Genomic DNA, 13510 nt, shown 5'->3' on the forward strand with positions numbered 1-13510 from the left:
CATATATATATATGATCGATAGAGGACACATACAGGGGCGTGTAGACTTTTTATATCCACTGTATCTATTTGCCATTACCATCTGTACATCATTACCTCTACACTGTAAGAAGACGTATCTGCCACCACCATCCGCCTTATATGAAACAGACTCTTTATTATGCAGTAATATAGAGACTCCCCGTGAATGTGATGAAGGATCGGAAGCTCCATCCTTTATCTAAGCCGTTCTTCATCCGCACCCGTTTCCTGACGCCAGATGATGGCCGGTAAGCACCTCCCCAACCAGTCAAAAAAGGCAAATCTTTTCAACCTTTCTCTTAACCCACGAACAATAATAGAAATAATTTGTATCATTTAGATAAGAAAAAAAAAAAAATCCCAACCTCTGTCTCTCCCAGGAAAACAAACCCCTCCCCCCCACCAATCCCCCATTTTGCTCCCCATTCTATACAGAGAGCCCCATTCACATGCACAGATACTCCGTGCACCTCCCCCATCTCCATAATATGCTATTACTTTTCACGCAGGCGCTTTAAATCTGCTTCTTTAGGGACTTGCATAGAATTTTATCCCGATCTACCACACGAAGTGTAGATGGAAAAAGCAAACTGTATTTCGCCCGCCTCATTAGAACTTTTCCTTAGAGCGCTAGTAGCCCCCCCGAGACATCCGGGTTCTCTCTTATTTGTGTCCCATCAATCTGGAACGTCTCAGAGGCTTTAACCTCTTCCCAGACCGCCTCACGTTCTCTGTAGGATACAAACTCGGTCAATATCGTTGTAGGATATTCCCTCAGGTTTCTCCGTTGAGTGGGGACTCTACGTGGTCTCCATTATCCACCTTCCCAGACCGCATCACGGTCTCTGTAGGGTACAAACTCGGTCAATATCGTTGTAGGATATTCCCTCGGGTTTCTCCGTTGAGTGGGGACTCTACGTGGTCTCCATTATCCACCTTCCCAGACCGCCTCACGGTCTCTGTAGGGTACAAACTCGGTCAATATCGTTGTAGGATATTCCCTCGGGTTTCTCCGTTGAGTGGGGACTCTACGTGGTCTCCATTATCCACCTTCCCAGACCGCATCACGGTCTCTGTAGGGTACAAACTCGGTCAATATCGTTGTAGGATATTCCCTCGGGTTTCTCTGTTGAGTGGGGACTCTACATGCTCTCCACTATCCACCTTCCCATTAAGCCGCCACGGTCCGAACCTTCCTTTCCCTCAGGTATTCCCACCCATTTTAGATTTTTTCTTCTTGCGCGATCTTCGTCTGTTAACTTGTTCTCCATAAGTGCGTCAATTTGTTCTAGAGATATTAACTCTTTCCCCAATTTGGTTAGTGAATCCCCCACCGGTAACAATCGGCTTTCCAGATCTTGGATACGATCCCTCACCCAGTGTCACGTCTGTTTCAATGCCCCCAATTTGTATCCTCCCCTCGTACTTTCTAACCTCGTCACCGCATAAAGGATTTCCTTCACCATTTTGGGCTCAGAACCACCTTTCCCCTCCACACCGGCGTCTACCCTCTCCCTGCATCACTCTAAGGGTTGGAGAGGACGAGGCGTCAGGTATTTACTTCCGATACAGCGCCCTCGGCTGAACGCCTCTTAGTATTAGTTCCATGTTGATCCTCCCTTTTTTGGGGGCATTTTCAACAAAGGTAGTTAGACAGAAGCCAGATCTGTTCGTATGTAAACCGGTTAAGGGTTTGTGGGTCCAGAGTTGGTTCACCAATAGTGAGAGTATAGGGGGGGGGTTCACCCTCCCGAATCTGCGGTCACATGGGGTGTTACACTATAAACGGTGGGGATTCGCTCTGGCAGTTAGGACTCGCGGACGTGGTATGGAGGCAAAGTGCACAGTCCTTGAATCAAACAGCGGTGTTTATTCACATTGGAGTATAAGGTACATTCACACCAGCGCTATTCTTCTCCGGCACCGAGATCAGTCACAGGGGCTCAGTACCGGAAAAGGAATGATCAGGCATATCCCCGTGCATTCTGAATGGAGAGCGATCCGATCAGGAAGCATCAGGATGTCTTCAGTTCAGTCACTGAATGGCGTTTGGGACGGAGAAAATACTGCAGCATGCTACAATATTACCTCCGTCCAAAATTCCAGATCATTCGCCGCCTCTCTCCTATGACTGACTGCTGCCCTCGTCACCTCTAACCTATGACTGACTGCTGCCCTCGTCACCTCTCACCTATGACTGACTGCTGCCCTCGTCACCTCTCACCTATGACTGCCTGCTGCCCTCGTCACCTCTCACCTATGACTGACTGCTGCCCTCGTCACCTCTCACCTATGACTGACTGCTGCCCTCGTCACCTCTCACCTATGACTGACTGCTGCCCTCGCCACCTCTCACCTATGACTGACTGCTGCCCTCGCCACCTCTCACCTATGACTGACTGCTGCCCTCGTCACCTCTCACCTATGACTGACTGCTGCCCTCGCCACCTCTCTCCCATTACCGTCTGCCGCCCTCGCCGCCTCTCTCCCATTACTGACTGCCGCCCTCGCCACCTCTCTCCTATTACTGTCTGCTGCCCTCGCCGCCTCTCTCCTATTACTGACTGCTGCACTCGCCACCTCTCACCTATGACTGACTGCTGCCTCGCCACCTCTCTCCTATGACTGACTGCTGCCCTCGCCACCTCTCTCCTATTACCGACTGCCGCCCTCGCCGCCTCTCACCTATGACTGACTGCCGCCTCTCTCCTATGACTGACTGCTGCCCTCGCCGCCTTTCTCCTATGACTGACTGCTGCCCTTGCCACCTCTCACCTATGACTGACTGCTGCCCTCACCACCTCTCACCCATTACTGACTGCTGCCTCGCCACCTCTCTCCTATGACTGACTGCTGCCCTCGCCGCCTTTCTCCTATGACTGACTGCTGCCCTCGCCACCTCCCTCCCATTACTGACTGCTGCCCTCGCCACCTCTCTCCTATGACTGACTGCTGCCCTCGCTGCCTTTCTCCTATGACTGACTGCTGCCCTCGCCACCTCTCTCCCATTACTGACTGCTGCCCTCACCGCCTCTCACCTATGACTGACTGCTGCCTCGCCACCTCTCTCCTATGACTGACTGCTGCCCTCGCCACCTCTCTCCTATTACCGACTGCTGCCCTCGCCGCCTTTCTCCTATGACTGACTGCTGCCCTCGCCACCTATGACTGACTGCTGCCCTCACCACCTCTCACCCATTACTGACTGCTGCCTCGCTACCTCTCTCCTATGACTGACTGCTGCCCTCGCCGCCTTTCTCCTATGACTGACTGCTGCCCTCGCCACCTCTCTCCCATTACCGACTGCTGCCCTCACCGCCTCTCACCTATGACTGACTGCTGCCCTCGCCGCCTCTCTCCTATGACTGACTGCTGCCCTCGCCGCCTCTCTCCTATGACTGACTGCCGCCTCTCTCCTATGACTGACTGCTGCCCTCGCCGCCTCTCTCCTATGACTGACTGCTTCCCTCGCCGCCTCTCTCCTATGACTGACTGCTTCCCTCGCCGCCTCTCTCCTATGACTGACTGCTGCCCTCGCCGCCTCTCTCCTATGACTGACTGCTGCCCTCGCCGCCTTTCTCCTATGACTGACTGCTGCCCTCGCCACCTCTCTCCCATTACTGACTGCTGCCCTCTCTCCTATGACTGACTGCTGCCCTCGCCGCCTTTCTCCTATTACCGACTGCCGCCCTCGCTGCCTCTCTCCTATGACTGACTGCTGCCCTCGCCGCCTTTCTCCTATGACTGACTGCTGCCCTCGCCACCTCTCACCTATGACTGACTGCTGCCCTCACCACCTCTCACCCATTACTGACTGCTGCCTCGCCACCTCTCTCCTATGACTGACTGCTGCCCTCGCCACCTCTCTCCTATGACTGACTGCTGCCCTCGCCGCCTTTCTCCTATGACTGACTGCTGCCCTCGCCGCCTCTCTCCTATGACTGACTGCCGCCTCTCTCCTATGACTGACTGCTGCCCTCGTCGCCTCTCTCCTATGACTGACTGCTGCCCTCGCCGCCTCTCTCCTATGACTGACTGCAGCCCTCGTCACCTCTCTCCTATGACTGACTGCTGCCCTCGCCGCCTCTCTCCTATGACTGACTGCTGCCCTCGCCACCTCTCTCCCATTACCGTCTGCCGCCTCTCTCCTATGACTGACTGCTGCCCTCGCCACCTCTCTCCTATGACTGACTGCTGCCCTCGCCGCCTCTCACCTATGACTGACTGCTGCCCTCGCCACCTCTCTCCTATGACTGACTGCTGCCCTCGCCGCCTCTCTCCTATGACTGACTGCTGCCCTCGCCGCCTCTCTCCTATGACTGACTGCTGCCCTCGCCGCCTCTCTCCTATGACTGACTGCTGCCCTCGCCGTCTCTCTCCTATGACTGACTGCTGCCCTCGCCGCCTCTCTCCTATGACTGACTGCTGCCCTCGCCGCCTCTCTCCTATGACTGACTGCTGCCCTCGCCACCTCTCTCCTATGACTGACTGCTGCCCTCGCCACCTCTCTCCTATGACTGACTGCTGCCCTCGCCGCCTCTCTCCTATGACTGCCTGCTGCCCTCGCCACCTCTCTCCTATGACTGACTGCTGCCCTCGCCGCCTCTCTCCTATGACTGACTGCTGCCCTCCCCACCTCTCTCCTATGACTGACTGCCGCCCTCGCCGCCTCTCTCCTATGACTGACTGCTGCCCTCGCCACCTCTCTCCTATGACTGACTGCCGCCCTCGCCGCCTCTCTCCTATGACTGACTGCTGCCCTCGCCACCTCTCTCCTATGACTGACTGCCGCCCTCGCCGCCTCTCTCCTATTACTGACTCATACAGGACGACCGAGGCGCAGGATCAGTGGTCAGAGTGGTGAGCATTTGCTGACAACCTCTCTATGCTTCCCCTGCACCATACTCCAGTGAACCCTGAGGAGTGGGTGGTTTCTGGCGCCTCCCCGATCCCTGCTCCCCGCTCTGATGACGCTCCTTGCGCTGCTCCTGCTCCCCGCTCTGATGACGCTCCTTGCGCTGCTCCTGCTCCCCGCTCTGATGACGCTCCTTGCGCTGCTCCTGCTCCCCGCTCTGATGACGCTCTCTGCGCTGCTCCTGCTCCCCGCTTTGATGACGCTCCCTGCGCTGCTCCTGCTCCCCGCTCTGATGACGCTCCCTGCGCTGCTCCTGCTCCCCGCTTTGATGACGCTCCCTGCGCTGCTCCTGCTCCCCGCTTTGATGACGCTCCCTGCGCTGCTCCTGCTCCCCGCTCTGATGACGCTCCCTGCGCTGCTCCTGCTCCCCGCTCTGATGACGCTCCCTGCGCTGCTCCTGCTCCCCGCTCTGATGACGCTCCCTGTGCTGCTCCTGCTCCCCGCTCTGATGACGCTCCCTGCGCTGCTCCTGCTCCCCGCTCTGATGACGCTCCTTGCGCTGCTCCTGCTCCCCGCTCTGATGACGCTCCTTGCGCTGCTCCTGCTCCCTGCTCTGATGACGCTCCTTGCGCTGCTCCTGCTCCTGGGGGGAGGGGGGTTTGCCTAAGGCAGGCGGGGACGGGGACTCCCTACTATCGCGGGTGACGCTGGGGGCATTTCCAACCACGGATAACCCTTTAAGAGCCTCCAGAAGATGGCACAGGAAGGAGCGGCACCCACCCCAAGGCACAAATGGCAGACACAGCCATGTACCACACGGGACAGGATGAGATACGACAGACTGTACCACACACGGGACAGGAGGAGATACGGCAGACTGTACCACACACGGACAGGAGGAGATACGGCAGACTGTACCACACACTGGACAGGAGGAGATACGGCAGACTGTACCACACACTGGACAGGAGGAGATACGGCAGACTGTACCACACACGGGACAGGAGGAGATACGGCAGACTGTACCACACACGGGACAGGAGGAGATACGGCAGACTGTACCACACACTGGACAGGAGGAGATACGGCAGACTGTACCACACACGGGACAGGAGGAGATACGGCAGACTGTACCACACACGGGACAGGAGGAGATACGGCAGACTGTACCACACACGGGACAGGAGGAGATACGGCAGACTGTACCACACACGGACAGGAGGAGCTACGGCAGACTGTACCACACACGGGACAGGAGGAGATACGGCAGACTGTACCACACACTGGACAGGAGGAGATACGGCAGACTGTACCACACACTGGACAGGAGGAGATACGGCAGACTGTACCACACACTGGACAGGAGGAGATACGGCAGACTGTACCACACACTGGACAGGAGGAGATACGGCAGACTGTACCACACACTGGACAGGAGGAGATACGGCAGACTGTACCACACACTGGACAGGAGGAGATACGGCAGACTGTACCACACACTGGACAGGAGGAGATACGGCAGACTGTACCACACACGGGACAGGAGGACATACGGCAGACTGTACCACACACGGGACAGGAGGAGATACGGTAGACTGTACCACACGGGACAGGATGAGATACGGCAGACTGTACCACACACTGGACAGGAGGAGATACGGCAGACTGTACCACACACGGGACAGGAGGAGATACGGCAGACTGTACCACACACTGGACAGGAGGAGATACGGCAGACTGTACCACACACTGGACAGGAGGAGATACGGCAGACTGTACCACACACTGGACAGGAGGAGATACGGCAGACTGTACCACACACGGGACAGGAGGACATACGGCAGACTGTACCACACACGGGACAGGAGGAGATACGGTAGACTGTACCACACGGGACAGGATGAGATACGGCAGACTGTACCACACACTGGACAGGAGGAGATACGGCAGACTGTACCACACACGGGACAGGAGGAGATACGGCAGACTGTACCACACACGGGACAGGAGGAGATACGGCAGACTGTACCACACACGGGACAGGAGGAGATACGGCAGACTGTACCACACACGGGACAGGAGGAGATACGGCAGACTGTACCACACACGGGACAGGAGGAGATACGGCAGACTGTACCACACACGGGACAGGAGGAGATACGGCAGACTGTACCACACACGGGACAGGAGGAGATACGGCAGACTGTACCACACACGGACAGGAGGAGATACGGCAGACTGTACCACACACGGACAGGAGGAGATACGGCAGACTGTACCACACACGGACAGGAGGAGATACGGCAGACTGTACCACACACGGGACAGGAGGAGATACGGCAGACTGTACCACACACTGGACAGGAGGAGATACGGCAGACTGTACCACACACGGGACAGGAGGAGATACGGCAGACTGTACCACACACGGGACAGGAGGAGATACGGCAGACTGTACCACACACTGGACAGGAGGAGATACGGCAGACTGTACCACACACGAGACAGGAGAAGATACGGCAGACTGTAACATTTAGGGAGCATTCACACGACCGTGTTTTTCTTCCGCGTACGTTCCGCAACTTTTCGCGGACAATGCACGGACCCATTCATTTCTACGGGTCCGCAAAAATTGCGGAATGCCTTTCAATGTCATCCGTGTGCTGTCTGTTCCTTTTATTTTAGAACATGTCCTATACTTGGCCGCAAATTGCGGTCCGTGGCCCCATAGAAAGTCAACGCGTCCGTAAAAAACGGCTAGCACGCGTATGTCATCCTATTTTTGCAGACCCCTGGAATGAAAACATTCTAGGAAACCCCATTTCAGTTTTTTGCGGACCGTGAAAAACAGATGACACACGGAAGCACCACGTCCGTATTATACAGACTTACGGAAACGGAAAGATAACTGAAGACATACGGAACACACAGATCCGTGATTTGCGGACCGCAAAACCAACACGGTCGTGTGAATGCTCCCTTATACACAGGTAATGGCGGTGACCGGACGCTCACACCTTCCCAGGGGGCGCTGCACCCCCCTCTCTCATGGTATCTCCCGCACTGCTCCCTCTTTCCCGACGCTCCTTGCACCCCCCTCTCATGGTATCTCCCGCATTGCTCCCTCTTTCCCAATTACCGGATCTTCTGCCGCGCCCCTTGCACCCCCCTCCCCGTTCTCTCATGGTATCTCCCGCACTGCTTCCTCTTTCCCGGCGCTCCTTGCACCCCCCTCCCCGTTCTCTCATGGTATCTCCCGCATTGCTCCCTCTTTCCCGGCTCTACCGCGCTCCTTGCACCCCCCTCTCTCATGGTATCTCCCGCATTGCTCCCTCTTTCCCGGCTCTGCCGCGATCCTTGCACCCCCCTGCCCGATCTCTCATGGTATCTCCCGCATTGCTCCCTCTTTCCCAATTACCGGATCTTCTGCCGCGCTCCTTGCGGCCGGTACCATGAGGTTTATATGTATTCAAACATAACCCCTCCCTGTGGGCGGAGCCAGGAGATGTCACTCACTAGTTTAAGAATTATTTAGTCCCGCCTGCTGCCGTTGATTGGGTCAAAGGCTGTCGCTAAGACTCTCTGTTCACCAATCACAGACTCCGACTCTTTAGCACCTCCCACTTAATGATGACTTCACGGGACCAGATGCACCTCATTAACCCCTCCTGTGCCAGAACCCCATGGGCAGACCCATTAACCCCTCCTGTGCCAGAACCCCATGGGCAGACCCATTAACCCCTCCTGTGCCAGAACCCCATGGGCAGACCCATTAACCCCTCCTGTGCCAGAACCCCATGGGCAGACCCATTAACCCCTCCTGTGCCAGGACCCATGGGCAGACCCATTAACCCCTCCTGTGCCAGGACCCCATGTGCAGACCCATTAACCCCTCCTGTGCCAGAACCCCATGGGCAGACCCATTAACCCCTCCTGTGCCAGAACCCCATGTGCAGACCCATTAACCCCTCCTGTGCCAGAACCCCATGTGCAGACCCATTAACCCCTCCTGTGCCAGAACCCCATGTGCAGACCCATTAACCCCTCCTGTGCCAGAACCCCATGTGCAGACCCATTAACCCCTCCTGTGCCAGAACCCCATGTGCAGACCCATTAACCCCTCCTGTGCCAGGACCCATGTGCAGACCCATTAACCCCTCCTGTGCCAGGACCCATGTGCAGACCCATTAACCCCTCCTGTGCCAGGACCCATGGGCAGACCCATTAACCCCTCCTGTGCCAGGACCCATGGGCAGACCCATTAACCCCCCCTGTGCCAGGACCCATGTGAAGACCCATTAACCCCTCCTGTGCCAGGACCCATGTGAAGACCCATTAACCCCTCCTTAGCCAGGACCCATGTGAAGACCCATTAACCCCTCCTGTGCCAGGACCTATGGGCAGACACATTAACCCCTCCTGTGCCAGGACCCATGGGCAGACCATTAACCCCTCCTGTGCCAGGACCCATGTGCAGATACATTAACCCCTCCTGTGCCAGGACCCATGGGCAGACCCATTAACCCCTCCTGTGCCAGGACCCATGGGCAGACCCATTAACCCCCCCTGTGCCAGGACCCATGTGAAGACCCATTAACCCCTCCTGTGCCAGGACCCATTAACCCCTCCTGTGCCAGGACCCATTAACCCCTCCTGTGCCAGGACCCATTAACCCCTCCTGTGCCAGGACCCATGGGCAGACACATTAACCCCTCCTGTGCCAGGACCCATTAACCCCTCCTGTGCCAGGACACATTAACCCCTCCTGTGCCAGGACCCATGGGCAGACACATTAACCCCTCCTGTGCCAGGACCCATGGGCAGACCCATTAACCCCTCCTGTGCCAGGACCCGTGTGCAGACCCATTAACCCCTCCTGTGCTAGGACACATTAACCCCTCCTGTGCCAGGACCCATTAACCCCTCCTGTGCCAGGACACATTAACCCCTCCTGTGCCAGGACCCATGGGCAGACACATTAACCCCTCCTGTGCCAGGACCCATGGGCAGACACATTAACCCCTCCTGTGCCAGGACCCATGTGCAGACCCATTAACCCCTCCTGTGCCAGGACCCATGTGCAGACACATTAACCCCTCCTGTGCCAGGACCCATGGGCAGACCCATTAACCCCTCCTGTGCCAGGACCCATGGGCAGACCCATTAACCCCTCCTGTGCCAGGACCCATGGGCAGACACATTAACCCCTCCTGTGCCAGGACCCATGTGCAGACACATTAACCCCTCCTGTGCCAGGACCCATGGGCAGACCCATTAACCCCTCCTGTGCCAGGACCCATGTGCAGACCCATTAACCCCTCCTGTGCCAGGACCCATGGGCAGACCCATTAACCCCTCCTGTGCCAGGACCCATGGGCAGACACATTAACCCCTCCTGTGCCAGGACCCATGGGCAGACCCATTAACCCCTCCTGTGCCAGGACCCATGTGCAGATACATTAACCCCTCCTGTGCCAGGACCCATGGGCAGACCCATTAACCCCTCCTGTGACAGGACCCATGGGCAGACCCATTAACCCCCCCTGTGCCAGGACCCATGTGAAGACCCATTAACCCCTCCTGTGCCAGGACACATTAACCCCTCCTGTGCCAGGACCCATTAACCCCTCCTGTGCCAGGACACATTAACCCCTCCTGTGCCAGGACCCATGGGCAGACACATTAACCCCTCCTGTGCCAGGACCCATGGGCAGACACATTAACCCCTCCTGTGCCAGGACCCATTAACCCCTCCTGTGCCAGGACACATTAACCCCTCCTGTGCCAGGACCCATGGGCAGACACATTAACCCCTCCTGTGCCAGGACCCATGTGCAGACCCATTAACCCCTCCTGTGCCAGGACCCGTGTGCAGACCCATTAACCCCTCCTGTGCCAGGACACATTAACCTCTCCTGTGCCAGGACCCATTAACCCCTCCTGTGCCAGGACACATTAACCCCTCCTGTGCCAGGACCCATGGGCAGACACATTAACCCCTCCTGTGCCAGGACCCATGTGCAGACCCATTAACCCCTCCTGTGCCAGGACCCATGGGCAGACCCATTAACCCCTCCTGTGCCAGGACCCGTGGGCAGACCCATTAACCCCTCCTGTGCCAGGACCCGTGGGCAGACCCATTAACCCCTCCTGTGCCTCGCCTCCGGCTCTCTCTCCTCCTCCTCTCCGGCCTCTCATTCATTGTCATTGATGTTGGGACTGTCTGTTTAAGAGGCAGGAGGGGGAGGGGGCAGCTCACCCCGCCCAGAGAGACAGCTGCCAGGGCACCATGGAGAGACATCTAGAGACAGCCAGGGACTGAGTGTTCAGGAAGGAGAGCTCAGGCCTCGGAGACATCCCTGACAGAGACATGAAAAGACTGCAGGGCCGGAGCGGATGATGGGGAGAGCGGCCTGCTGCTGAGAGAAGACCACCCCCATCTCCCCCATCTCCCCCCATCCTGCTCTCAGCCCCCCCCGGAGTGCAGAGGAATGCTGTGAGACCCCGCGGCGGCCCGACCATGTCTCGTGCGTCCACCGGCAGCGAGAGGGTCAATGACTCGGTGAGTGCAGAGGGGGTGTCACATTCTGGGTGTCGGGGAGGTCTCTCATCCCAGGGTGTCACATTCTGGGTGTCGGGGAGGTCTCTCATCCCAGGGTGTCACATTCTGGGTGTCGGGGAGGTCTCTCATCCGGGGGGTCACATTCTGGGTGTCGGGGAGGTCTCTCGTCCCTGAGTGTCACATTCTGAGTGTCGGGGAGGTCTCTCGTCCCTGAGTGTCACATTCTGAGTGTCGGGGAGGTCTCTCGTCCCTGAGTGTCACATTCTGGGTGTCGGGGAGGTCTCTCATCCGGGGGGTCACATTCTGGGTGTCGGGGAGGTCTCTCATCCCGGGGTGTCACATTCTGGGTGTCGGGGAGGTCTCTCATCCCTGAGTGTCACATTATGGGTGTCGGGGAGGTCTCTCATCTCGGGGTGTCACATTCTGGGTGTCGGGGAGGTCTCTCGCCCCTGAGTGTCACATTCTGGGTGTCGGGGAGGTCTCTCGTCCCGGGGTGTCACATTCTGGGTGTCGGGGAGGTCTCTCGTCCCTGAGTGTCACATTCTGGGTGTCGGGGAGGTCTCTCGTCCCTGAGTGTCACATTCTGGGTGTCGGGGAGGTCTCTCATCCGGGGGGTCACATTCTGGGTGTCGGGGAGGTCTCTCATCCCGGGGTGTCACATTCTGGGTGTCGGGGAGGTCTCTCATCCCTGAGTGTCACATTCTGGGTGTCGGGGAGGTCTCTCGTCTCGGGGTGTCACATTCTGGGTGTCGGGGAGGTCTCTCGCCCCTGAGTGTCACATTCTGGGTGTCGGGGAGGTCTCTCGTTCCGGGGGGGTCACTTTGTGGGTGTCGGGGAGGTCTCTCGTTCCGGGGGGGTCACTTTGTGGGTGTCGGGGAGGTCTCTCACCCCGGGGTGTCACTTTGTGGGTGTCGGGGAGGTCTCTCGTTCCGGGGGGGTCACTTTGTGGGTGTCGGGGAGGTCTCTCATCCCGGGGTGTCACATTCTGGGTGTCGGGGAGGTCTCTCATCCCTGAGTGTCACATTATGGGTGTCGGGGAGGTCTCTCATCTCGGGGTGTCACATTCTGGGTGTCGGGGAGGTCTCTCATCCCGGGGTGTCACATTCTGGGTGTCGGGGAGGTCTCTCATCCCTGAGTGTCACATTATGGGTGTCGGGGAGGTCTCTCATCTCGGGGTGTCACATTCTGGGTGTCGGGGAGGTCTCTCGCCCCTGAGTGTCACATTCTGGGTGTCGGGGAGGTCTCTCGTCCCGGGGTGTCACATTCTGGGTGTCGGGGAGGTCTCTCGTCCCTGAGTGTCACATTCTGGGTGTCGGGGAGGTCTCTCGTCCCTGAGTGTCACATTCTGGGTGTCGGGGAGGTCTCTCATCCGGGGGGTCACATTCTGGGTGTCGGGGAGGTCTCTCATCCCGGGGTGTCACATTCTGGGTGTCGGGGAGGTCTCTCATCCCTGAGTGTCACATTCTGGGTGTCGGGGAGGTCTCTCGTCTCGGGGTGTCACATTCTGGGTGTCGGGGAGGTCTCTCGCCCCTGAGTGTCACATTCTGGGTGTCGGGGAGGTCTCTCGTTCCGGGGGGGTCACTTTGTGGGTGTCGGGGAGGTCTCTCGTTCCGGGGGGGTCACTTTGTGGGTGTCGGGGAGGTCTCTCACCCCGGGGTGTCACTTTGTGGGTGTCGGGGAGGTCTCTCGTTCCGGGGGGGTCACTTTGTGGGTGTCGGGGCGGTCTCTCGTTCGGGGGGGTCACTTTGTGGGTGTCGGGGAGGTCTCTCGTTCCGGGGGGTCACTTTGTGGGTGTCGGGGAGGTCTCTCGTTCCGGGGGGTCACTTTGTGGGTGTCGGGGGGGGGGTCACTTTGTGGGTGTCGGGGAGGTCTCTCGTTCCGGGGGGTCACTTTGTGGGTGTCGGGGGGGTCACTTTGTGGGTGTCGGGGAGGTCTCTCACCCCGGGGTGTCACTTTGTGGGTGTCGGGGAGGTCTCTCGTTCCGGGGAGGTCTCTCGTTCCGGGGGGGTCACTTTGTGGGTGTCGGGGAGGTCTCTCTTTCCGGGGGGGGTCACTTTGTGGGTGTCGGGGCG

The 13510-nt window shown here is 58.0% G+C and overlaps 1 protein-coding gene across 1 annotated transcript in view; it reads left to right on the forward strand.

Annotated features, from left to right (window-relative positions):
- Window positions 1-1438: 1438 nt before the first annotated feature.
- Window positions 1439-13510, forward strand: part of LOC120982980 (MAP/microtubule affinity-regulating kinase 4-like) — a gene marked incomplete at its 3' end in the record, with an annotated part of 45171 nt that continues 33099 nt past the window's right edge. Inside the window, 2 exon segments of the mRNA XM_040413084.1 lie at window positions 1439-1443; window positions 11306-11438. Coding sequence (XP_040269018.1) covers window positions 11397-11438 — 42 coding nt within the window.

This window comes from Bufo bufo, assembly GCF_905171765.1.
Source record: "Bufo bufo chromosome 8 unlocalized genomic scaffold, aBufBuf1.1 SUPER_8_unloc_1, whole genome shotgun sequence".
In the NCBI taxonomy this organism is placed as follows: Eukaryota; Metazoa; Chordata; class Amphibia; order Anura; family Bufonidae; genus Bufo; species Bufo bufo.